Source organism: Salminus brasiliensis, chromosome 1, assembly GCF_030463535.1.
Source record: "Salminus brasiliensis chromosome 1, fSalBra1.hap2, whole genome shotgun sequence".
In the NCBI taxonomy this organism is placed as follows: domain Eukaryota; kingdom Metazoa; phylum Chordata; class Actinopteri; order Characiformes; family Bryconidae; genus Salminus; species Salminus brasiliensis.
Window position 1 is genome coordinate 35,954,210 of NC_132878.1, and position 22,802 is coordinate 35,977,011.

The 22,802-nt window shown below is 43.5% G+C and overlaps 3 protein-coding genes across 3 annotated transcripts in view; 1 reads left to right on the forward strand and 2 right to left on the reverse strand.

Moving 5' to 3' along the window:
• The window catches only part of LOC140576724 (xaa-Arg dipeptidase-like), a 30,647-nt gene extending 8,820 nt beyond the window's left edge, over positions 1 to 21,827 (reverse strand). Inside the window, exons 1-7 of the mRNA XM_072696695.1 lie at positions 21,692 to 21,827; positions 8,251 to 8,465; positions 7,283 to 7,431; positions 6,458 to 6,600; positions 4,858 to 5,012; positions 1,434 to 1,554; positions 102 to 283 (exon numbers count right to left, since the gene is read on the reverse strand). Of these exons, the coding sequence (XP_072552796.1) occupies positions 102 to 283; positions 1,434 to 1,554; positions 4,858 to 5,012; positions 6,458 to 6,600; positions 7,283 to 7,431; positions 8,251 to 8,465; positions 21,692 to 21,800 (1,074 nt within the window). The 5' untranslated portion in view covers positions 21,801 to 21,827. The remainder of the gene's footprint in view (positions 1 to 101; positions 284 to 1,433; positions 1,555 to 4,857; positions 5,013 to 6,457; positions 6,601 to 7,282; positions 7,432 to 8,250; positions 8,466 to 21,691) is intronic.
• pnrc1 (proline-rich nuclear receptor coactivator 1) lies at positions 9,235 to 12,919 on the reverse strand. Its single transcript, XM_072678642.1, has 2 exons — positions 11,770 to 12,919; positions 9,235 to 10,968 (listed from the first exon to the last, which is right to left on the reverse strand). Exons 1-2 carry the CDS (start codon positions 12,211 to 12,213, stop codon positions 10,492 to 10,494), a joined length of 921 nt encoding a protein of 306 aa, XP_072534743.1. The 5' UTR covers positions 12,214 to 12,919; the 3' UTR covers positions 9,235 to 10,491.
• rngtt (RNA guanylyltransferase and 5'-phosphatase) overlaps positions 21,678 to 22,802 on the forward strand; it is a 177,524-nt gene continuing 176,399 nt past the window's right edge. Inside the window, exon 1 of the mRNA XM_072678641.1 lies at positions 21,678 to 22,094. Within this exon, the coding sequence (XP_072534742.1) occupies positions 22,031 to 22,094 (64 nt within the window). The 5' untranslated portion in view covers positions 21,678 to 22,030. The remainder of the gene's footprint in view (positions 22,095 to 22,802) is intronic.

The window sequence follows — 22,802 nt, forward strand, 5'->3', positions numbered from 1 at the left end:
ATAGAGGCTATTTTCCAGAGAACAACCCAGGAAATATGTGGTTCTTGACATATACACATACATGTAGTTGCTTTTTTTAATATTTGTAACCTATGCAGTACCCAAAGTTCTGCAACACATGCCGTAACACTGATACACTGGCAGAGGGAGCTGTTCCCTTTCTTTTCAGACCTACCTGAAGCTACTGTGTATTCCTCAGTATGATTCAGTGCAGTCGAGCCGATGTAGAAATAAGGGTGAATTCCTGGAGCAAAGTGAGTCACATTCCCAAAATCTGTAGAGCCTGGTGAGAAGAACAGCACAACGGAAATGTGGGTTTGTTCATGTGATCTCTGTCTAAGAGCAGCAGGTCATAATTTACCAGAAAAAAAAAAAAAGAACAGAAAAAAGATGGGTAAGTTGTAACAGTTGGCATAAAAGTAACATGCGGGGATATTGACTTCTCTCATTCTTTACTCTGAGGCTTAGTTAAACCATGTTAAAGTAACCTTGTCAAGTGGGGGCTCGACTTTAGCCTATCTCTCACTGTAAACAGTTTACATGCATCTTGTGCTACATTACAGTGACTTACCCTGGCTTACACTGATCAGACAGGTTACAATCGCACCACCGTCAGGTGAGATGTATTACTTTACATTATTAAGTATCAAGAAAACAGTCAGTTCTTGAAGGTGATGTGTTGAGGCAGGATAAATGGGCAGTTGGAAGGATCACTGGTTGCTGGATGACTGGGTGTGAACACCTCCAAAACTGCACCAATAGCCTTGTAGGGACTCCCAGTACGCAGTGGTTAGTACCTGACAAAAGGTTTTCAAAGGAGGTGACCTGGCAAAAAGTCATGAGTGCCCAAGAGTAGTGATCGACCGATATAGGTTGTTTAATGGCCGATGCCGATATTTAGATGACAGAAATGGCAGATGGCCGATATATAAAGCCGATATTACCAGGTTCTTTTTCGCAAAAAATAAAAAATACAACTAATGAACTTAATCGACCGGCCAATTCATTGGTTGATCAAATGTCCCTACATAATATTATGTAGGTGGTTTTAATAATATGGTCAATTCGGTGTATTAAATTAAAAACATTGAGCAGAATTTACCTTTGGGAGGTAAATTCTAAAGAATACCGTGTTATTTATTGTGGTATATGCTGTTGCTTAGAGCTCAGGAGCTCCAAAACCCACAATAATATCTGCTACAGTAATACAAGTAGGCGGATGGCTGCTCCCCACCCCAGATATTTTAAAACAACTCTGAAAGCATAAATGTAACCGTTCGTAAATTGCAACTCTGAACAAACAGCTGTTAAACATTTCTGAACTACTTGGAAGCAAAATGTGAATATTAGTTTAGATAACTTGACCCACCAGTCAAGCTGGCACTCAGGCTCCTACTTTTAGAGGGTGTGAGATGTGGTGCTTCGGTCCTTACCAGAGGAGTCTACTATGATAAACTTCATGCCTAGAGCTTTCCCATTCTCCTCATACAGGCCTTCCAGTGTGCGGTTTCTCAGGATTTCATGAAACTTGTTCTTTGCAAACAGGACCTCGACCTTTGAGGAGAAAGATCCTTCCAGATTACTTTAAAGTGTAGAGGTCAGAAAAGCTTCCCGAACAGTAAGGCTACCGAGACGTCCTTATCTACTGTTTTTCATTACTGGCGATGCAGCATTTATACCAATGTACCAATTTAGACAATAAGAAGTATCAACGTGATGACTGCTGGTCACTGACTCTCTCAATGTGATATAATTCCCTCTATCTCAGCGCTTGCTGTACCTAGAATTCAATCAGAGGTTAATACAGCATGTCCAGATGTCCAGTATACTCACTACTGTAGTACTCAGACAGTGTGTAGTAGTGCTATCTGCATTCTCACATACCCACATTTGTGGAAACAGGAGACAGCATAGCTGAAAAAATCTGTAAAGAGCTTTAGCAGCAAAGCAGCCGTCACCATGGAAACAAGCACCACGTGATCCCTGTTTATGCCGCCAAAAAACGTGGCTGTTTTCCATCTGGCACACTTGAATACTGTGGTGTTTGAATACTGGTACGCTAACTGAGAGCACTGAACACTGGGATATGCTACAGAACACTACTAAGGCTACTGCAAACCTTCCAGTCCATCAAAACCCAGTGCAGTTACTACCATTTGTGTACTGGTTCCCCAGAGAGCCATTTTTGTACATGAGTGTGAATAACTGTTTAAAGAACCTTCACATGAAAACCTTCACAATGTAAAGAGATTCAAGGAAGAACCCTCTGAAAGATACAGAACCTTTGTGTGACGTGAACGCTGTCTTCATACTCACACATCCCTTTTTAAACATGGTTCTTCTCAGGCATTGTTCAGAACACCATGTTTTTAAAGAGTGTAGCTAGCTACACTGTAAAACATTGCAAATAGTAGTGCAAAATCATCTTAAACCTATGTAATATAGGAGTTATTATATATTTAAATATATTGTTGAAAAAGAAATAACTTTAGCGTAAAAATTGTATTAGCATGATTTGTTTCTAGACATTTTACCTTAAAAATTCTGATTAGACCTGAGATCATTTTATTGTTGTCTAAAGAACCCAAAAGATCAAAAAGTCTTATTTTTTTGTCCTTGGGTCTTCATTTCATTAAAGTTACATTCATTTGACATGAGGTGGGCTTATGGCAGCTTCTCCTTATTCCAGGTTCATAAACAGGTACACTGTATGTTCTGCAGGCACCTTCATCTTCATATCTGCATTATTTTCATATATTCAGAATTCCTTGCAGAGTTGATGCATGACGGCCGGCTGGCTGGAGCATACTAAGACTCAACCCAAATATGTTGTTGGAAAAAACTTTAGCATAAAATGAAATTAGCATGACTTATTTCTAGACATTTTAACTTTAAAATTCTAATTAGACCTATTAGATAATTGGTTGTTCTAAAAATAGGGTGTCATATTTAGAAGACTCACAAAACCCTCCAAACTGGAAACTTTACAAAGGGAGTAAAAAAAAAAACCATCTTAACTTTCAGTAAATATGAAAAGGATTTTATCCTAGTCATTTTAGAGCATTTCTATTGGTCCATTCATTGTAAAAATGTGACACAACATGACGGACAAATTACATCTGACATCTGACTGGACAAATTACTGTACAAAGAAAAAATATGGAAACACATTTTTTTTGAGTGGCCACAATGACATGTTGGTTAGATTTAATGTTTTTTCTTTGCTTGTGGTAAAACAATGTTGCTCAAAACAAGAATGAGCCAAAGAAGCTGAAGAAGGCCGACAAGGCTGAAGGAGCAGGTCTAAATGATTCCTGAACTACATTTTACAGTGACCCAATAGGCTTTGCAGCTTGTCTAAGCCATGTGTTTTGGGTGAACACAAAGATTGCCCGAACGGATAGACGTTCTCATCTAGCATTTTACATGCATCTTCTCGGATTTCTCCCATTGTTTCCGCTGAAAATATGGCACATATTAATAGTTCATTAATCAAGATAAGGCCCCTAGTCTTGCTTGCACTCCAGCCATAAGTATTGCCCTTTATCCATTAGTTAGTTTGTCACTGTAGCATGCTCAGCTAACTTGTGCGGACGGCGTGGTCTTGCTATTATTGGGTATTTTCCGGCTGGGGCAGTGACACGGTTGATGTGGGTGTGGTGCTTTGCAGTCGGGGAAGCATCGAGACGCTTTGGCGTTCACACTGCAACAATAATGTGTTCATATGCATATGCAGCTCTGACCACCTCCCAATGTGCTCTGAATGATCGGATTACAATGCCTCCTCGAGGCGCACTGTATCCCGTTCACACCTGTACATTGTGATGGCCACTTAAGATCAGATCACCCAGGAAGCATGTTAACGTCAGGTGTGAATGAGGCCTAAGAGAAGAGGGCAATACCTTTGATTGATCTGTGTTTGTTGAGAAGTTGATGGACAGCATTTAAGTCATGTAAGGTTCCAACTTCACAAAATAGCCAGACAACATGCCCCCAGACTGCCCTAGGAAATGTTTTTTTTATGAATCTCTAAGGTTATGGGATCAGATCTCGGATTCGGATCGGATTTGCGTGTCCAGACATCACAAACACATCTGCATGGGTTGCTATGGTAACAACGTAGCCACCTGTGGCAGTCTTCTTGGATCCTCGCACTTCGATCACTCAGTATTTGACCGGCTCGTCGTTTGTCACGTTGCGAGTGATGCAAAACGACACACTGAAATCTGATCTGAGCGTCCAAAGTATCCAGAGCGCCCAGACTGAGAAGCATTTGTACAAATCACGATTGTAATCGCATTTCAAACCATCTCCAATTGTGTTTGATGTGCCATTTTGCTGTCCAGACTACCAAAAATCAATGTGGATACAATCTAATTCTGCCAAAAATCAGATTTGTGCTGGCAGTCTGAACATAGCCTAAGAATCCCATTACAGTATGAGAGAAGCGATTGGTCTATTGTAATGGATTACTTTTTCTGGAGTACCTACCCCCAACACTGACTGCAATATATTGTGGGCTTGTCTGAGTGCACATGTCCATTCTCCACTATGGTTTAAACACTGATACATAAAGGATTAGTCAAAATTGTGCGTGAAGTGAAGAGAACAGTGAAGAGGGCATAGTTTCAGACAGCCACTGACTCACAGCACAGCACAACAAAGCGGAGCAGCAGGCAGCTGCCTTCTATTTCAGTTTCATGCTGCCTGTGTGCAAATCGAATTTGAGCATGCTTAATGCAGGCCAGCTGACACTTTGAAAAACGCTACCCATGGAGGCCAGTATTACACACACTGGCTAAGCCTTCTAGAGAGAGAACATAAGCACATATACAGGAGCGCATCCAGCACACTGACCTCGCAGCCTGTTGCCATGGCAGCAGCTCTGAAGCAGGCCTCCGCCTTGGCTCTGATAGTGGCCAGGTCCCGATGGGAAGGGGTGCGTAAATAATACTCCAGCTCAGCGTAATCAGGGATAATGTTGGGCTTCACTCCTCCATGCTTTATGATACCTGCAAGACACGAGCAAGTCTTTACTCTTGTTCACATTTCTAATTCTGGAATTTTTTTTCAGACCAAAACGATCCCACACATTGAGAACAGAATTTTCTATGATGGTAGATGTTGGATGGTACTAAGAAGGCCCACTGGAGTTCTCAAAAGAACCCAAAACATCACAAAGTCTTTTATTTGTCACTTTTATTTCTTCAAGAGTCTTCATTTCATTAAAGTTACATTGGTTTATGGCTGTTGCTCCTTATTACAAGTTCATAAACAGTTCACCCAGGGTACCCTGTATGCTCCAAGGCACCATATTTTAAATAGCTCTCAGTTTTGCAGGCACTTCATCTTCATATCTGCATAATTTTCATATCTCACATCTTCATATATTCATAATACCTCCCTGCAGAAGGTAGTACAAAATGGCTGGCTGGCTGGCTGGAGCATACTAAGACTCAACCCAAAGGTTAAGGTATGGTGCTGAATCTAAAATATGTTGGACAAAGATATAATAGACAGTAAGCAAACAGCAGGTTCTCAAAGTTGACATGTGGGAGAAGTAGGCAGACCTGAGTGACTTTGACAAGAGACTAATTGCCACTAGGTTGGAACAGCTCTGAAATGGCAAGGCTTGTGGAGTGCTCCTAGTTTGCAGTGGTGACAGTGGTTTGAGAAGTGACAAATCCCTGACTGGCAATAGTATGTGTTGGGTGCCCAAGGTGCACTGATGCAGGAGGGCAATGAAGGCTATGCCATCTTAACTGAACTGACAGAGTGTGTAATAAAGGTTACTTAAGGTACGGTGTTACTTAAGGTGTATGGGTCTTCATAGCCACAGTCCAATCAAAGTGTCAGTGCTGCCGTCTGTCCACCTTCAGAAGCATCTACAATAGCCTCACAAGCATCACAAATGAATCTTGCAAGGCCATCTGGATCTGATGAGATTTGGGGAAAAAAGAAGAGGGAGTGTTATGCTCTGGACAGTGGTAACATAGAAAAATCTGGACACGGGCAATTATATATGGAATATGTTGAAAAATAAAGTCCTCCGCTTTACAGCTGACAGGTCTTGAGGAGTCTGTGCTTTGGTGGCACATGGCAGATCCAGAGTGTTGTTAAATGTTGGCTCATGGAGTCTCCATTCACACAGTTTTCTCACTTACACCAAATCTAGTTGAATGGCCAACTACACTTTTGGTGCCTGTACTTTGCTTCCTTAGTTTTGCACTGGAGCTCTGAGGCTAATGTAGCAACAACAATAAATGCTTGTGACCACAGATTAGCATTGTGTATGCCTTAAGAACCATGTGCCTACATCACTGCAAACTTGCATCTAGCCATCTAAGCTAAGTTACAGAAGCTGTAATAGATTTCTGAGGGTAACAGATCTGACACTGTATGATAAAATGGTAAAAAATTAGATTTTTGGCTTTGACTTTGCAGTGATGTTGCCCACCGTGGATCCTCCAGTCCGGCCTGAGCTGCTGCCGTAGAACAGAGAGGTTGCTGTAAGCCAGCACAGCTGCATCCAAAGCGTTCACACCTTCCCAGGGGTATGCAGACGCATGAGATGTGCGTCTGTGATACTTCACCACCACGCTGAAAAGTGATACACAATAATGTCACAGTTAGCAGTTGAAGTACCTGAAGATCCTGAAAGTAGAAGGATGAAGCTTTAGCCTCATACTGTTCTGTATTATCCTTTTTTTCCCCTGGACATCAGACTCCCTGTCTATACTAGTTCAAACTGCATGCGAGCAGGTGACCTCTATTTCAGAAGCAGCGCTGCTGTGCTAACATGCCTCAATATGGCCCCTTGCCCTGTAATCTATTCTGGGAGTAGGCCAGGGCATTGCTGCACTGAGATAGCAACGACATGCAGATGGCTTGGCATGAAACCCGCTACAGGGTCATGACTTGGTTATCTCAAAAAAGTTGGCCTTCAGTGTTTACTCTTGACCAGTGAAGACTGATCAGTTGGACTAAGGGGGGGACTAATGTTATTTTGATAGGTCACTAATAAGGTAATCCTGTACTAATTTGAACAGTAGCTAAGTTTAAATTATTATTATTATTATTATTATTATTATTATTATTATTAATAATCAATTATACACATTTACACCAAAAATAGTTGAACTGCTAGCACATTTTAGTGTCTGAAGTCTGCTTCTTGATTAGCACTGGAAGCTAACACAAACTATTTAACCTAATTAACTACACTTAGATAATAATGGGGAAACTAAATGTTGCCTTAATGGGTCAACCCAAGCATATTTACTCATGTTCGGCCACGTCTGGAACGTAGGTAGCATCCTCCTGTGAGGGGTGGGCCATTAACACAACGTCCAGGCCCTCAAAGGCCCCTTCCTGCAGAAGGTCAATCTTTCCTCCTCCATCTTCTTCCGCTGGAGTCCCCAGCACAGTCACCTGCCAGTTCAATACAGAGCCATAACCATACAGTCTTTAAATACTCTACAAGACATGCTTAATATGTGAAGTCTGCTTCTATATTTGGCCCTGGAGCTACAAGACTAACTAGCCTGACAGATTACAGCTACCATTTAGCATTGTGAGACTTTGTGAGCCTACATCTTGACCCGGTAATCTTTTTCCATGTTAAGTTCTCTCAAATAGCCTTGATTATGTGGTTTCTGGCACTGCAACATGCTGTTATCTATAACCATGGGAAAAAGTACTGTACATTATATCCAGTATAAGTAGTCGTGGCCTTGAAGTGTACAGTTTGTCTGTACATTTGCTGATAAGCAGGAGTCTAACTGGTCAGGGAAAAAACTTCCATTGCTTGTTACTATGGACTGCTTCCGAGATCAACCTTCATTTCTTGACTTTTCGATCATCCGCTTTTACGTTCCAAGTTATTCACTTTTCAGGAGATAAACAACACTTAAAGCTTTCGTCTTTCGTGTCCAGTGTGAGATGAAAAAAAAAGGACACTTGCAAAATCAAAACAAAGTCCAGACTTTGACATCATTAAAGATGGAAACTTTGGAGGGGTGTAAAATCTCCCAGCAAATTTCTTGGAAAAACTAAAGCGGAGTATCTGGAAGAGAAAGCTAAAAGCTCCTCTCTTTTGACTTTTACACAGTACTGTATATTAGCCATCAGATCCAGTGCAAAACTACTTAAGCAAACTACAGACACCAAACATGCCTTGGCTGTCAAACTTCATGCTTCTCTGAAATATTAAAATAAAAGTGTATCAGGCTTTGGTTCATGAAGACACACCTTGATGCACATAGGGCAGTCTGCAATGCTCTCCACTGCAGCCCTCAGGCCCACTGCAGCTGCAGCTCCAGCCTCTGCTATCAAGTTGTGGCCACATGCATGTCCTATTCCAGGCAGAGCGTCGTATTCACACAAGAATCCAATGTTCACCATGAGGCTGGATTCTCTGCCACAAACCAGCTCCCAAGAGGCACGGAACCGCCACCCGGTCTCCTCTTGAAAAAAACACACAAATATGTCATGAGACTGCCTTTCGTCATATGCCAGCTCTGGGCAGTGCCATATGGCTGTTCCTAATCGATGAAGTTTTTCCTTCATCTTAGGGAAACTAAACATCATAAATATGCATTGCGACAAGCCTGCCAAGTGATACAATGTAAAGTTCAGAACTATATTTCAAACTGCAATGCAATTTACTCGCTTAACAGCACTGGATTTCCTTATAGGAAGACTCTGAGGCAGTGCTTCTTCCTTTAGGTTATTTCCATTTGCCCACAGCTCAACATATAAAGTGTCAGTCACAAACGTCAACCTCCATGCTATGCTTCGGCAGCTAAGTATTAAGCCCTTCATGTGCAGACTCATGTCTCAAGGATTTCAGCTCAGCCCTTGTACAGAGGACTAAGTGAATGGTTTGATTTCAGCTGCCAGACTGTAGCTGTAAATCCCAGCTGCTGGTTGAGGAGAGGTGAACTGGAGCAGTGTGGAATATTATGCAACAGCTACAGCTTTTTTTTTTTTTTTTTTTTGCTGTGTGTGCCACGGCTGCAAAACAGCATTTAGGTGAAGAGTGCGGGCCGGGATCTGAGAGGGTTGATAATTAATGAGAGCAGTTTAAACTGCATCTCTCTCCGAATGCTAGAGTTTCATAATGTCAGTGTGGCACTGCCTAATCAAAAGGTCCCAGTTAGAATTCACAAGAAAATACAGCTCAATAAATCAATCATTCATAATAAATATCAAAAACAAAATACACTGCAAATATCAGGGGGGTGGCCAATTCTTTATTTCAATATATATATTTTTTAATAAAAACGTTCATAACGTTTCTCTTTCCAATTGGATTACTGGGAATGCAATGTTTGTTTACCTTTAAAACAGACTGGTGGTCAAAAAGTTGAAAACAATTATTGTTGCAACAAAATGTGTTGGGTTTCAGTCAGTAATGCAAAAAAAAAAAAAAAAGTACAAAAAAATTAAAGTTGTGCGAAGGTTTAGTCAAAAGAAGAAAAGGATGCTGGTAGCTGCCTGGCTTTCTCCATACGCACGTTAACACCTCGCAACATTTAAGCCTTCTCTCTCACACAGTAAACATCATTCTCAGTATGACAAGTACAACATTCAGTAAACCAGGAGCAATGCTGTGAATGCTACAGAAAAGGAATTAAAACAAAAAACTAAACCAAAAAAAAAAAAAAAAGGTAGTGTCCTTATCTGTTATCAGAAAGATCAGTGCTTGCAGACAGGGACAAGAATCTGTAGGTTTTTGGAATTGCTGTTTGCCATCTGTCCATTTTGCTTTGTTTGTCGGCAGTGCTCCTCATACGAGACCAAAGTCCTTTCGTTTAGACTTACATGCTTTCTCTCCGTCGACCGCTGATCCCCTATCCAGGACAATCCACCTCGTACACAATGCGGGCTCTCTATGCAGTGCATTCAGGCATAGCAGCCACAAGACGTGTGGACGGGTTCACAGAACCTTACAGCGCCACACTCTCATTAATTCTCCAACCTTAAAGGGACCCGTGTTGGTTTTTTCAGTCTTGTGCAAAGTTGTAAGCAAACCTCTTACATGCAATGTGCCCCAAAAATTGGCTCCTGTAGCTTATCAGTACACTTTAAAAGAGCATACCACCAGATCATGATATACCATGATGAACACTGTCATCATGTGACTCATAAGCCTCAGTAACAAAACTAGATTTACTCTTCTGTTAAAATTAACATCAAAAAATATACACATATATTACATGTCTTACAGTATTTACATTTACACAAGTTTGTTTAAAAAGGAAAAAAACCCATTTAACACAAGGCCGCTTTCTTAAAACAAATGCAAAACTCATTTCTTTTCTTCTTGTTTTTTTTTTTTTTGAATTACGGTCGAAACTCAATACTTCCTGTTGCAACAAAACGTTTCCAGGCTTTTGCCCGATTGTCCGATGCCAATTTGTGACTATTAAGGTGTTTGGGTGTCCACTGAGAATTGAAATCTGGACAACAGGTTTGCCAAATCGGAGGTCATGGCTTGGCTTGGACCTTCAGCAGGGTCTTCAAATGTACGGACATCTGCTCTCTGCTGCTGACGGAATGTTTGGGGCTGTTCTCGCCCACCCAGTGGCTGGGCGGCTTGGGCAGCACACTCGGCGACGGCGGCTCGCTGAACTTGGCCCCGGCGTACGTCTTCTCACCATCTTTGATGTTCTCCTCAGGCGAATGCTGAACCAGGCACACGTTTGCGTTCCTCCTGTCGTCTGCTGAGCCCAGAGGCCTCTGCCCTTCCTTGCGGCCGGCGAGCAGTAACACCGGTGGGCTCGGCTGGTTGCTGCTCTCACTCTTCCTCGCGAGTGTTACGTTGCCAGATGTGTTGCTAAGCCTGCTCTTCTGATTGCGTACACCCAGGTTGGAAGCGGACTGCTCGTGTTTACTCAAGCTGTGGATGGACTGCCCGTTCGCCTGGTTTCCCCTCTCTGCCCTTCCTGTTTTCGATTTCAGCAGCTAAGAAACAAGAGAGACAACATGACTGTTAAGTCGAGAGAGTCTAATTTTCTGGCCTTTCACCACAAAGGTGGATTCATGACACTTGGGGGGGGGGAGCAAAACAAAGGCACACAGACACAGACAGACAGACGGAGAAGAGCATTTAGCCCAGCATTCATGAACAACAGCTCGAACTGCACGTAGGCCCTTTATGCACCGCCCTCTGCCGTGCCTTCACCCCTCTCTTCCTTCCGTGTTTAGCTCTACTGCTTTCAGGATCAGGTTCAGTAGAGCAATGCTGCAGGCAGACATGCCACGCATAGAGCGGATGCGGTGGTAAACAGTTGTTAGGTAAAAGCTCTGTGCAAGCACAGCCTGTCTCAGCTGATCAGAGGCTGGGCCTCGCAGCCTTTCTCTGTGTGTGTGTAAAGGGGGGCTAGCTGAACCACATCCTGAGGGAAAACAGGAACTCTGGTAGTAAAATCACTGCAGCAGACGGAAAACAGTACCCCACAGATATAAGGGTCTTGTGTGCTCCTGTCCTGGAGAGCAATCAGACCCTCGCCAGCATACTTTAAAGACAGTGTTTGTGCACGCTACACACGTCTGAAATAATTGCTGATTGGAGATCTGGGACCAGGGCGAGTCCAGAGACCGAAACTTCTCGCAGTTCCTAAACAACTGGCGCTGGGTTTGCTGACCTTCACCCACCTCGCCCTCAGCAGAATCTGCAGAGCAGTCCCAGCTCAATGTAGACCTGCTCTGAAAGCCAACAAAGAGACCACCGAGATTCAGAATAAAAAGGGGTCGTATATCTACCTCTTTTTTGGCTCCCGGTTTTAAGTGCGTGCCCGCGCTGCCCGCAGTTCGGCCGGCCGGCAGTTCGGATGGTGGTGCTGCGGTTCCGCCGCCGCCGCTGCTGCTGTTGTTGTTGTTGTTGTTGTTGATGTCGGCCAAGCGCACTTGGTTGTTATTGCTCCGGAGCAGAGCCGACTGCCTCTGATGGTGGTGGTGCTGCTGCTGGCCCTGGCTCTGGCCGTGTTTGCTCTGTAGGCTCGTCGCCGTGCGGACTCTGCGAGCGTCTTTTTTGAGCAGAACTCGCCGGGAGGCGTTGAGGTTGGAGCGGGCAGAGGAGGAGGAGGTCACCGCCGCTAACTGCGGCTTGTTGTTCTCCACGTCGTCTAGACTCGACTCGATGCGACGGCCGAGCGTTTCTCCCAGCATGCTTTCGAAGCCGCCGCAGGGCGGTAAGGGGGGATACATTGAAGGTGAATAGGCAGACAGAGGGGTCCGAAACGTCCGACGACACAACTGGTTAGGCGCGAGGGAGCCCAGAGGCTACGCTGCGGTTAGCCTGCGAGCTAACGGTGATCCCTCGAGCAGAGGAAATTCGACGTTTTCGCTCCAGTCGCCGTCTCCTCGACCGTTTCTCTCGAAAAGAGAAAGCTGTGTCGACAACAGTCCGTTTTTAACGCGAACACCGTCGTCTCAGACGCTGGAAACGCTCCCGAATACGACCCGAAAAAAGTTTGGGTCGAGATGGCGCAGCTTAATCTGACTTCAGCGAAATGGCGCAGGAGGAGTCGCAAGTTCCGGCTCGCAGCGCCACGGATTGAGCCCTCCCTCCTTCTCTCCCTCTGCTGAACAAAGGGAATCAACAGGCAGGAGAAATTGTTGGGGGGGGACGCTCCTCTTTTCCGCGTTTAAAGACTTATTTAAAAGACTTGTAGTCGAGTAGGAAAGTGCTTAGCGGGCTACGGCTATCAAAACAACAGATGGCAGGTCTGATGGAGTCGGAGCCTCAGACGGAAGCCGCTCCACAAGTTGGATAAAGAGAAGAGCGACTGTTTCGAGGCTCTTCTTCTGAAAGCACCTCTGCTCTCGGCAGCGGTTCTAGAAACTAGGCCGAGCCCGTTTAGCTGCACAACTCATGAGCGCAGAGTTGGCCGTTTCCTTTTGTCCGCCGTGGCTGAACGTCTGGACTTTCCCAGCCTGCTCAACTCCGGCGGGGCGGGGCTCCGGCGGCGACCAGCGAAACCACGTCACAAAGGCCGGAGACGAAGCTCTCCAAACATGGTAATCGCATCCGGTGGATTACGTAATCGAAGTGTGAGGATGAAGAGCAGCTCATCGTCCTCATTCCGGTGTTTTGTCAACAAAAGCACACAAATCAACCCAAAACAACCATTTCTCACGACGAAATCCTTGATTTTCATGTAATTTTCTCTCGCCCAGAAAAACGGAGTGGGGTAAACAGCAGGCGGTAGGTAATATCTATCAGAGGGGGTTGGGCGCCCTTTGTCGTTAGAGCTGCGTCGTTGCGTCACAGACTGGTTTTCACACGTGCTTGAACAAAGTCTACAGGAAAAACAGACCCACTGTTATGTTAACCAGCTGCAGTTCGAAAAGAAGGCCACCAGACACAGTCCACTGACACTGTACTAGCACTACTTTTCCTTGTCTAGCACACCTGATCCAGCTCATTCAACAACACATGTTCTGTGTGCTGGGTGTTTAACATTTTTCCAGACATTTTAAGGACTGTTGTGGGCAGGGAATAAGCCTGACCCGAGACTATACTTTTCATAATTATTGAGCATCTTGTTTATAATGCTAGGCTGTTTCTCAGACCTAACCTATAACGAATTGGCACTGTAGTTGAGTCCAGGCCTGGGCTTAATCCATGACCAGAAATCCTGTTGTATAGGCTTTGATGTTGCCAGGCCATTTCTTATGTTAGTAGCTGCTTATGGCGCCAGATTCAGAAGGGTCCCTGCAATTAATACAACTACTCATCCTCCTTCTCCTCCTACTAATAATAATCATTATAATAATAATAATAATAATAATAGCTTGATTATTTGAGATAATTATTTTTTTGAAATAATTTATTTAAATATATTGCCGGAGGTAGTAGTGATTACAAATGTTGGGTTTGGGTAAGGGTTTGATTGCATCAGTAATGCAAACTAAATAATATGAAATTATATATTATTATTATATAATAATATTAAACTTCTTTATATATATATATATATATATATATATTTTTTTTTTTTTTTTTTTTTTTTTTATTTTCTTTTTTTTTCTTTTTTTTTTTTTCATGCCCCCAGACCCACTTGGAAGGTTCTGTTCAACTCCTCCAGTGTCCAGAGGAGGCCAAAGAGCAGACTGCAAATCGGAGATGAATTTAATTCCATGATGGGCGACAAAGAAACCAACAAAAGACTAAGAATAACAACTAAAAATAAGCTCCATAAAATCTAACTCCAACTAAAAAATCTAATAAAACTCATCTCAACTAAAGGCAGTCTTATCAGTATATATATATCTATATATATATAACAATCTAAAGAACAACCAAAAATAACCATGTTACAACACACAAGACAAACAAAGGGGTATAAATACTCCCCTGAGGGTAGTAAGGAGGGAGCTTTACTACAATCTAAACACAGGTGAGGGGGATGACAAAGGCAGAGCAGGGGCAGAGCAAGAAGCCAAAACATAAACAAAGAGGTTCATTGACTAAGGGGGTACTTCTCAAAGCAAGTTTTCTCAGTTTGTCCAGAAAATTTAAGCCCACACTCCAATAACAGCCCGTCCAATAACAAAAGAGCTGAGGGACATTCCTTGTACACTCCACACCATTGGGTGAAATATGCTGCTGTACACAAAGGGGAATAAACGCAAGGAAAACACAAGGACACAAGGGGAAGCCGGGGCATGATGTCACATTAAATCAAGATTTGCCCTTAAATCCCCCCCCCCCAAAAAAAGCTCCTAAATGTTGAGACCCAGCTCTGACTGTTAGTCACATTGCATATATGCCCTGGGCGTCACAAGCCCTTGGATGTGCAATTTTACGAACTTAAATTGTTTTGAATGCTACTGTTAGTAGACCCTATAAAAGAGGGTTCTACAGAATACTGGAAGAGGGTAATAGTGGAACCCATTTGGTGCTATAAATAATCATGTTTTAATATTCTATTTAAAGAAATCACAATAGGGTTCCCACCAATGTGAAGAAACTTTTACCAGGCAAAGAACCATGTACTCATTAATATAGTTCTTAGAGTTGTCATGGTGTTATATAGAACTACTGCCTTTTTTTAAAGCCCCACTGAAGGGTGTTATTGAAGCACTTCTAGAACTATTGCCTTTATTACATAACCTCTATAGAACACCCTTTTAGAACCGTTGTAGAACTATGGCCTTTATTAAAGAACCCCAGAAGAACCCCCTTTTAGAACTATTGCCTTTACTAAAGAACCCCTGAAGAACCCCCTTTTAGAACTATTGCCTTTATTAAAGAACCCCTGAAGAACACCCTTTTAGAACCCCCTTTTAGAACTATTGCCTTTACTAAAGAACCCCTGAAGAACCCCCTTTTAGAACTATTGCCTTTATTAAAGAACCCCTAAAGAACACCCTTTTAGAACTATGGCCTTTATTAAAGAACCCCTGAAGAACACCCTTTTAGAACTATTGCCTTTATTAAAGAACCCCTAAAGAACACCCTTTTAGAACTATTGCCTTTATTAAAGAACCCCTGAAGAACCCCCTTTTAGAACTATTGCCTTTATTAAAGAACCCCTGAAGAACCCCCTTTTAGAACTATTGCCTTTATTAAAGAACCCCTGAAGAACACCCTTTTAGAACTATTGCCTTTATTAAATTAGGCAATAGCCTAATGTGTGGGTGCCATATCATGGCATATTTATTGTTGGGATCACAGTGTGGCACGTGACTGATCTATAAATGGTGCACGTGACGTTTTTTTCCCCCCCAGCAGTTTGCCCGTAAGCGGCTGTTGGTTGCATCAGAGCACTGAGCGCAGATGCTTGCAATTCCTAGACGGCACACTTTGTTTTTTTCCCTGGTCTTGTCCACCTGATTCAATACTATTATTACACGGTTATGCGATTATTGTTAATCATCAAGCCTAATTGCACGTGCTACACTGTGCAGTTCTGACTTACATAATGCATAAAACCCGAACATAAGCATATAGGAACCATCTATATCACCTCTGCAAAAAGCAAAACATGGGTATTTATCTCTATGCTGTGATACATTAGCATTCTGTTCCCACAGCAGACGGCCCTGAGGGAGGCTGACTGATTGCTCTCTTGCACACTCTTGCTTAGAATGCCTGGTTGGATGAGCCGCGGCAAATCTGCTAAGCAACAGCCACTGCTGTGTTGCTGGGGGAAAATGTTGTTTCAGGAATTCTAACACAATCCTGCTGGGATTGGTTTTAACCTTTGCTCCTTGCCAACCTTAAGCACCACTGTGTTCCTCAACCCCACAAACACCATGTTACCTAATTACGTAAATCACCAGCATTATCGTCGCCCCAAAACACCATCATCATTACCCCAAAATCACAGGCAACATCAGTACCCTTCACTGTAAAACACAACCATTCCCATTTAAATTCACTGCCACATTACCACCACCCTTAAAGATCACAGGTTGCTCACAGGTTCTCAAACACCACATTACTCACAGTCAAACATAATTTCCATCAAACACCACAGTTATCTTTAAATACTACAATTACAAGCAAGCACCACATTTACCATTAAACACCAAAATGACTTACAAATCCTACAATTACTCACAAACACCACAATTAACTACCCTTAAAGACAGCTACCCACAAACGCTACAACTACCCTCAAAAGACAGCTACCCACGAACGCTACAACTACCATCAAAAGACAGCTACCCACGAACGCTACAACTACCATCAAAAGACAGCTTCCCCCGAATGCTACAACTACCCTCAAAAGACAGCTACCCACGAACGCTACAACTACCATCAAAAGACAGCTACCCACGAACGCTACAACTACCATCAAAAGACAGCTTCCCCCGAATGCTACAACTACCCTCAAAAGACAGCTACCCACCAATGCTACAACTACCCCAAAAGACAGTTACCCACGAATGCTACAACTACCCTCAAAGACAGTTACCCACGAACGCTACAACTACCCTCAAAGACAGTTACCCACGAACGCTACAACTACCCTCAAAGACAGTTACCCACGAACGCTACAACTACCCTCAAAGACAGTTACCCACGAACGCTACAACTACCCTCAAAGACAGTTACCCACGAACGCTACAACTACCCTCAAAGACAGTTACCCACAAACGCTACAACTACCCTCAAAAGACAGCTACCCACAAATGCTACAACTACCCTCAAAAGACAGCTACCCACAAACGCTACAACTACCCCAAAAGACAGCTACCCACAAACGCTACAACTACCCTCAAAAGACAGCTACCCACGAACGCTACAACTACCATCAAAAGACAGCTTCCCCTGAATGCTACAACTACCCTCAAAGACAGTTACCCACAAACGCTACAACTACCCTCAAAGACAGCTACCCACAAACGCTACAACTACCTTCAAAGACAGTTACCCACAAACGCTACAACTACCCTCAAAGACAGTTAGCCACAAACGCTACAACTACCCTCAAAGACAGTTACCCACAAACGCTACAACTACCCTCAAAGACAGTTACCCACAAACGCTACAACTACCCTCAAAGACAGTTACCCACAAACGCTACAACTACCATCAAAAGACAGTTACCCACAAACGCTACAACTACCATCAAAAGACAGTTACCCACAAACGCTACAACTACCATCAAAAGACAGTTATCCACAAACGCTACAACTACCCTCAAAGACAGTTACCCACAAACGCTACAACTACCCTCAAAGACAGTTACCAACAAACGCTACAGCTACCCTCAAAGACAGTTATCCACAAACGCTACAACTACCCTTAAAGACAGTTATCCACAAACGCTACAACTACCATCAAAGACAGTTACCCACAAACGCTACAACTACCATCAAAGACAGTTACCCACAAACGCTACAACTACCATCAAAGACAGTTACCCACAAACGCTACAACTACCCTCAAAGACAGTTACCCACAAACGCTACAACTACCCTCAAAGACAGTTACCCACAAACGCTACAACTACCCTCAAAGACAGTTACCCACAAACGCTACAACTATCCTCAAAGACAGTTACCCACAAACGCTACAACTACCCTCAAAGACAGTTACCCACAAACGCTACAACTACCCTCAAAGACAGTTACCCACAAACGCTACAACTACCCTCAAAGACAGTTACCCACAAACGCTACAACTATCCTCAAAGACAGTTACCCACAAACGCTACAACTACCCTCAAAGACAGTTATCCACAAACGCTACAACTACCATCAAAGACAGTTACCCACAAACGCTACAACTACCCTCAAAGACAGTTACCCACAAACGCTACAACTACCATCAAAGACAGTTATCCACAAACGCTACAACTACCCTCAAAGACAGTTACCCACAAACGCTACAACTACCATCAAAGACAGTTATCCACAAACGCTACAACTACCCTCAAAGACAGTTACCCACAAACGCTACAACTACCCTCAAAGACAGTTATCCACAAACGCTACAACTACCCTCAAAGACAGTTATCCACAAACGCTACAACTACCCTCAAAGACAGTTATCCACAAACGCTACAACTACCCTCAAAGACAGTTACCCACGAACGCTACAACTACCCTCAAAGACAGTTATCCACGAACGCTACAACTACCCTCAAAGACAGTTACCCACAAACGCTACAACTACCCTCAAAGACAGTTACCCACAAACGCTACAACTACCCTCAAAGACAGTTACCCACAAACGCTACAACTACCCTCAAAGACAGTTACCCACAAACGCTACAACTACCCTCAAAGACAGTTACCCACAAACGCTACAACTACCCTCAAAGACAGTTACCCACAAACGCTACAACTACCATCAAAGACAGTTACCCACAAACGCTACAACTACCCTCAAAGACAGTTACCCACAAACGCTACAACTACCCTCAAAGACAGTTACCCACAAACGCTACAACTACCCTCAAAGACAGTTACCCACAAACGCTACAACTACCCTCACACACCAGATTTAGAACCAAACCCACATGCACCACATTTAACACTAATCCAACACCACAAACATGATTGTCTTACCCAATACCGCAACCATCCCCCCCACACTCAAACATCACCACCCACACCCCCACCATCAAACATCACCATCACCCTCTTTGTTTTGAAGTGTTGTAAAGCATGAATGACCTGGTATTTCCAACTGGAGGTTGGTGTTTTTTTTTTCCATTCGTGAACTTCCTGTTGTGTATACACTAAAGCTGCTCTCACTGTTGACTCAGCTCACATCCAACTAACTGTAAGACACAGCAAGCTCCTACAGATCAGAATAACTAACAAGTGGCTGACAGTCATGAACTTTTCAGCTTTTCTCGGTGGTTTTGATATCTGGACACAGTTGTTTTACCAAGTAGTCTGTTCATTTAGCCCGCCAGGCTGGAACGAAAGTGATTAGCACACCTGTCGCACAGCGGACGCACATACCGTGCCTACACATGTACGTCAGTGCTGCACCTCCCAGTATGATAAACACTTAAAGCAGAGGAGTGACAGATGTTACCTGGGTAGTTAATGTTCAAATAGAAACTGTAAAAACAAAATCAATAAAGTCAATCATACAATCAATGCGCTGTTTATGTGAATTCCTCCACAATTCTATAGATCTACAGAACCTCGACATGACAAAGATCCAGTACACCCCCCCCTCCATCAAACACCCAACTTAATAAGCCTCCCTTGATCAGCATGTTGCAATTAAAATGTTCAAATGAAACAACACATACTGAATCCTCAATGGTGTCTCCCCTCCACATCCTGAGAATTACTAGCCTTTACATGCAGGCCGAAAGTCTTGTACATGGCCAGTGGTTTCACATGAACAATAGCAATATGGTATGTGTCGTAACAGCATAATAGTGACAGTTGTCAATGTTTCCGCATTGCAAATCATGACTCATAACTCCAGTATTATGCAATGTGCAGTCTGGATAGTCTGGGTATCAGTGGGGGAAAATGGGGTGGATGATTGATTTGAGCTACAGTTCTGTGCAAAAGTCAGCAACAACCTTTCGGTTCTTGAAATCTCGTTCAAAACAGTCATTTAGGACTGGATTAGGTTTTTAAATAATGATCTCAGATGTTTGAGTGTTTACTGACTTTCACCTTCTTTACACCTGCCATAATTCTACACCTCTAAAGTTTAGTCTCAGAAGAAAAATAATCCCCTGAGATGATCGAGGTCGAGGCTTGCTTTGATCAATGCTCTTCACCTCTTGTTCAAAGATTATAGCTGTTTCAGCTAAAAAAAATGCACTCATAACTGCCATGTTTAAAGTCTGAGGTCTGCTTCTTCAGTTTAGAGCGGAACACAGGACTTACGACTGTCACCAGTCTCACCTCCATTAATACACGCTCAAAACACCGCTCCACTCGCCCACACTGCCTCCAGACCCCCTCTCTGCTCAACCTCACCCCAGGAGGATCATTCACCTGTTTAAAGCAAATTATACGATTTCTGTCACGTAGCTATTTACAATGGTTAGGACGACTGGTGACGGTCTACGCACAGTGTTTGTTAGCAATGTTAGCCTAGCATCTCCCTTCTGAGCCGAAGAAGCAACTGACTGCATCTGGACTCATTCATTCAATCAATCGCTAATTAATGACATACATGTAACTTTTCCTGTAAGTGCAATAAAGTCAATTATTAATCAGTTAAGTTAATCAATAAAGTTTATTGATTGTCTCCCTGAGCTGTAATCTTTTATTTGTTATTCAAATTTCCTCTAAGAAATATTTTATTTATTTACTATTTATTTCGTTTGTTTGTTTGTTTACTCCCCGCCCCCTTCCTTCACAGACTTCCTGCTATGCCTGGTCTAACTTGGGAACGAAGCACCCCCTGCTGGCTGCTTGTTGCCAGTGCATGATCAGCAGACCTTTTCAGCCTCAGTCTTTGTTAGAAAGCCTTTGGCAAGGCCAAACAGAGTGAGGCTTGGGATAATATCGACCCCAGGGACAGTAATGGGGCTTAATGAAGCTGTGTACTGACTTGGATCTGAAGTGTCCAACAATGCTAGTCTTTTTGCTGGTCAGAAAAAGCAATGCTTCTAATAAATGTGTGGTAACGAAGACCCAATAGCAAGGATCTGACCTATAAGCCTAATAGTAGCTAACAGTACCACAATACTAAGTGGTTCCCTCTGACTGAGTCTTATCCTTTCTAAGAGAATCCCACCGATATCTCAAAAGTATAAAAGGGTTCAAATGTAAACTGTAAAAAAAAATAAATAAAGAGTGTGAATCTTACCAAGTCAGAGTCGTTCTCAGTGGTATTGAATGAGACCTCTAAAAGAAATCTTTGCTTTAGGATTGAACACTATTTTACTATGTTGTTATGATGTTAAACTCAAAATAAAAGTGTTGTAGACACCTGCAATAGCACATTTCTGTACGATTAACCAGTTAAACAGCATTTCACTTTAAATGACTCAGTTCATGGGCAATTGAATCACCACTTGAACTATGCAGCAACTTTACCACAGAACCTGGTACACTTTGAAATGACCAAATAAGTATTGATTTAATCGTAAACCAACAAAGCTGTACGTTTTCATAAGATTGCCGGTATGGCTGGTTTCTATATATACAGAGTTCCTCGTACACCGCGCAAAGCTTCAAAACATCCACGATGATCCGAGCTCGAATCACTGTGTCGACTCGTACATGTTTGACTCACCAGCTGTTTCGATACAATTTCGAGTCGTTGTTTCAAGCTGTTGCCCATTCACTACTTTGTAGTTTGGGTGACAGATCTGTAAGTGGGCGCTTGGTGGAAATTTGCCCATTTTCAGCTCCAGTCCGAAGCCGAAGGGGACGTCTCTGTCACCTGGGCCTCCTCGCCGAACCGCTGAAACAGTGCGAGCGACTCTAATTCAGAGGCCGAGGCAGCGAGCAGCGGGTCACCCGTGGACCAGAAGCCCGCGTTGGAGGGCTCCACTGTGGGCAAGCCAGAGGCTGATGCTGCGTTAGCTTACTGTTTTGAACGCAGACTAGGATAAAACAACGGCCGGAGACGATGTCACACACGGGACCACCCCCTCGATGGCGAAACTGTCCTAGAAGAGGACAACCTGTGGCTGGTGAGCGCCTGTAAAGCGGTTACTTCAGCCCAATGTTCAAGTTAGCTAGTGCTAGCTTAGCCTAGCCTAGCTTAGCTTAGCTGCCTAGCTAACTGAGTAACCTGACGCTTTAGCTGAGCTGCCCATTATATCAACAGACCTCCCTCTCCAACCCACCTAAAGTCGCGGAGCATGTAGCTACTTTATTATTGTGGATCGGGACGTTTTCCGACTGTAGAGACATTTAGTTAGCTTGCTAGCTTGTCTTCGTCGTGCTGTGAGAGGTAGGATAGCTAGCTCGCTCGCCTGGCTGCTAACTGCTGCTGCTGGTGTCTCAGTGTGTTGGTGTTGTCATCTGTGTGTCGCTGGCTAACTTTACACTGTTGCCAAAACACGCAGTGAGGGTATTAGAAATGGAGTAGTGAGCTAGCTAAAGAGTTTCCACCAGAACGGTGGCACAGAAAGAAGGATAAGAGGTGACTGTGGACTCGAGAAGTCGAGTCTGCAGAAGTGGATGGGATTAGTGCGAGTGAGGAGGAGCAGCAGCAGCAGCTTAGCCTGCGAACAGTTCAGGGGCTAAACGTCATTTGACCCGTCTGAGCTGATGCTGCTCAGAGAGCACAGCCAGCTCCCGACTCAGGGTTTCACTACTAACACTCTCCAGCTCTGACAGGGTGGACATGACTTTCTGCGCCCTACTCACTGCTGGGTAGAGTGAGGGCTAGGAGT

Bases quoted from the DNA above. Each gene is read 5' to 3' on its own strand.
- pnrc1 (XM_072678642.1), bottom strand. From the start codon at position 12,213: ATGTATCCCCCCTTACCGCCCTGCGGCGGCTTCGAAAGCATGCTGGGA. The intron at 10,969-11,769 runs GTAGATATACGA...CTTGTTTCTTAG, and splicing joins AACCGGGAGCCAAAAAAGAG to CTGCTGAAATCGAAAACAGG.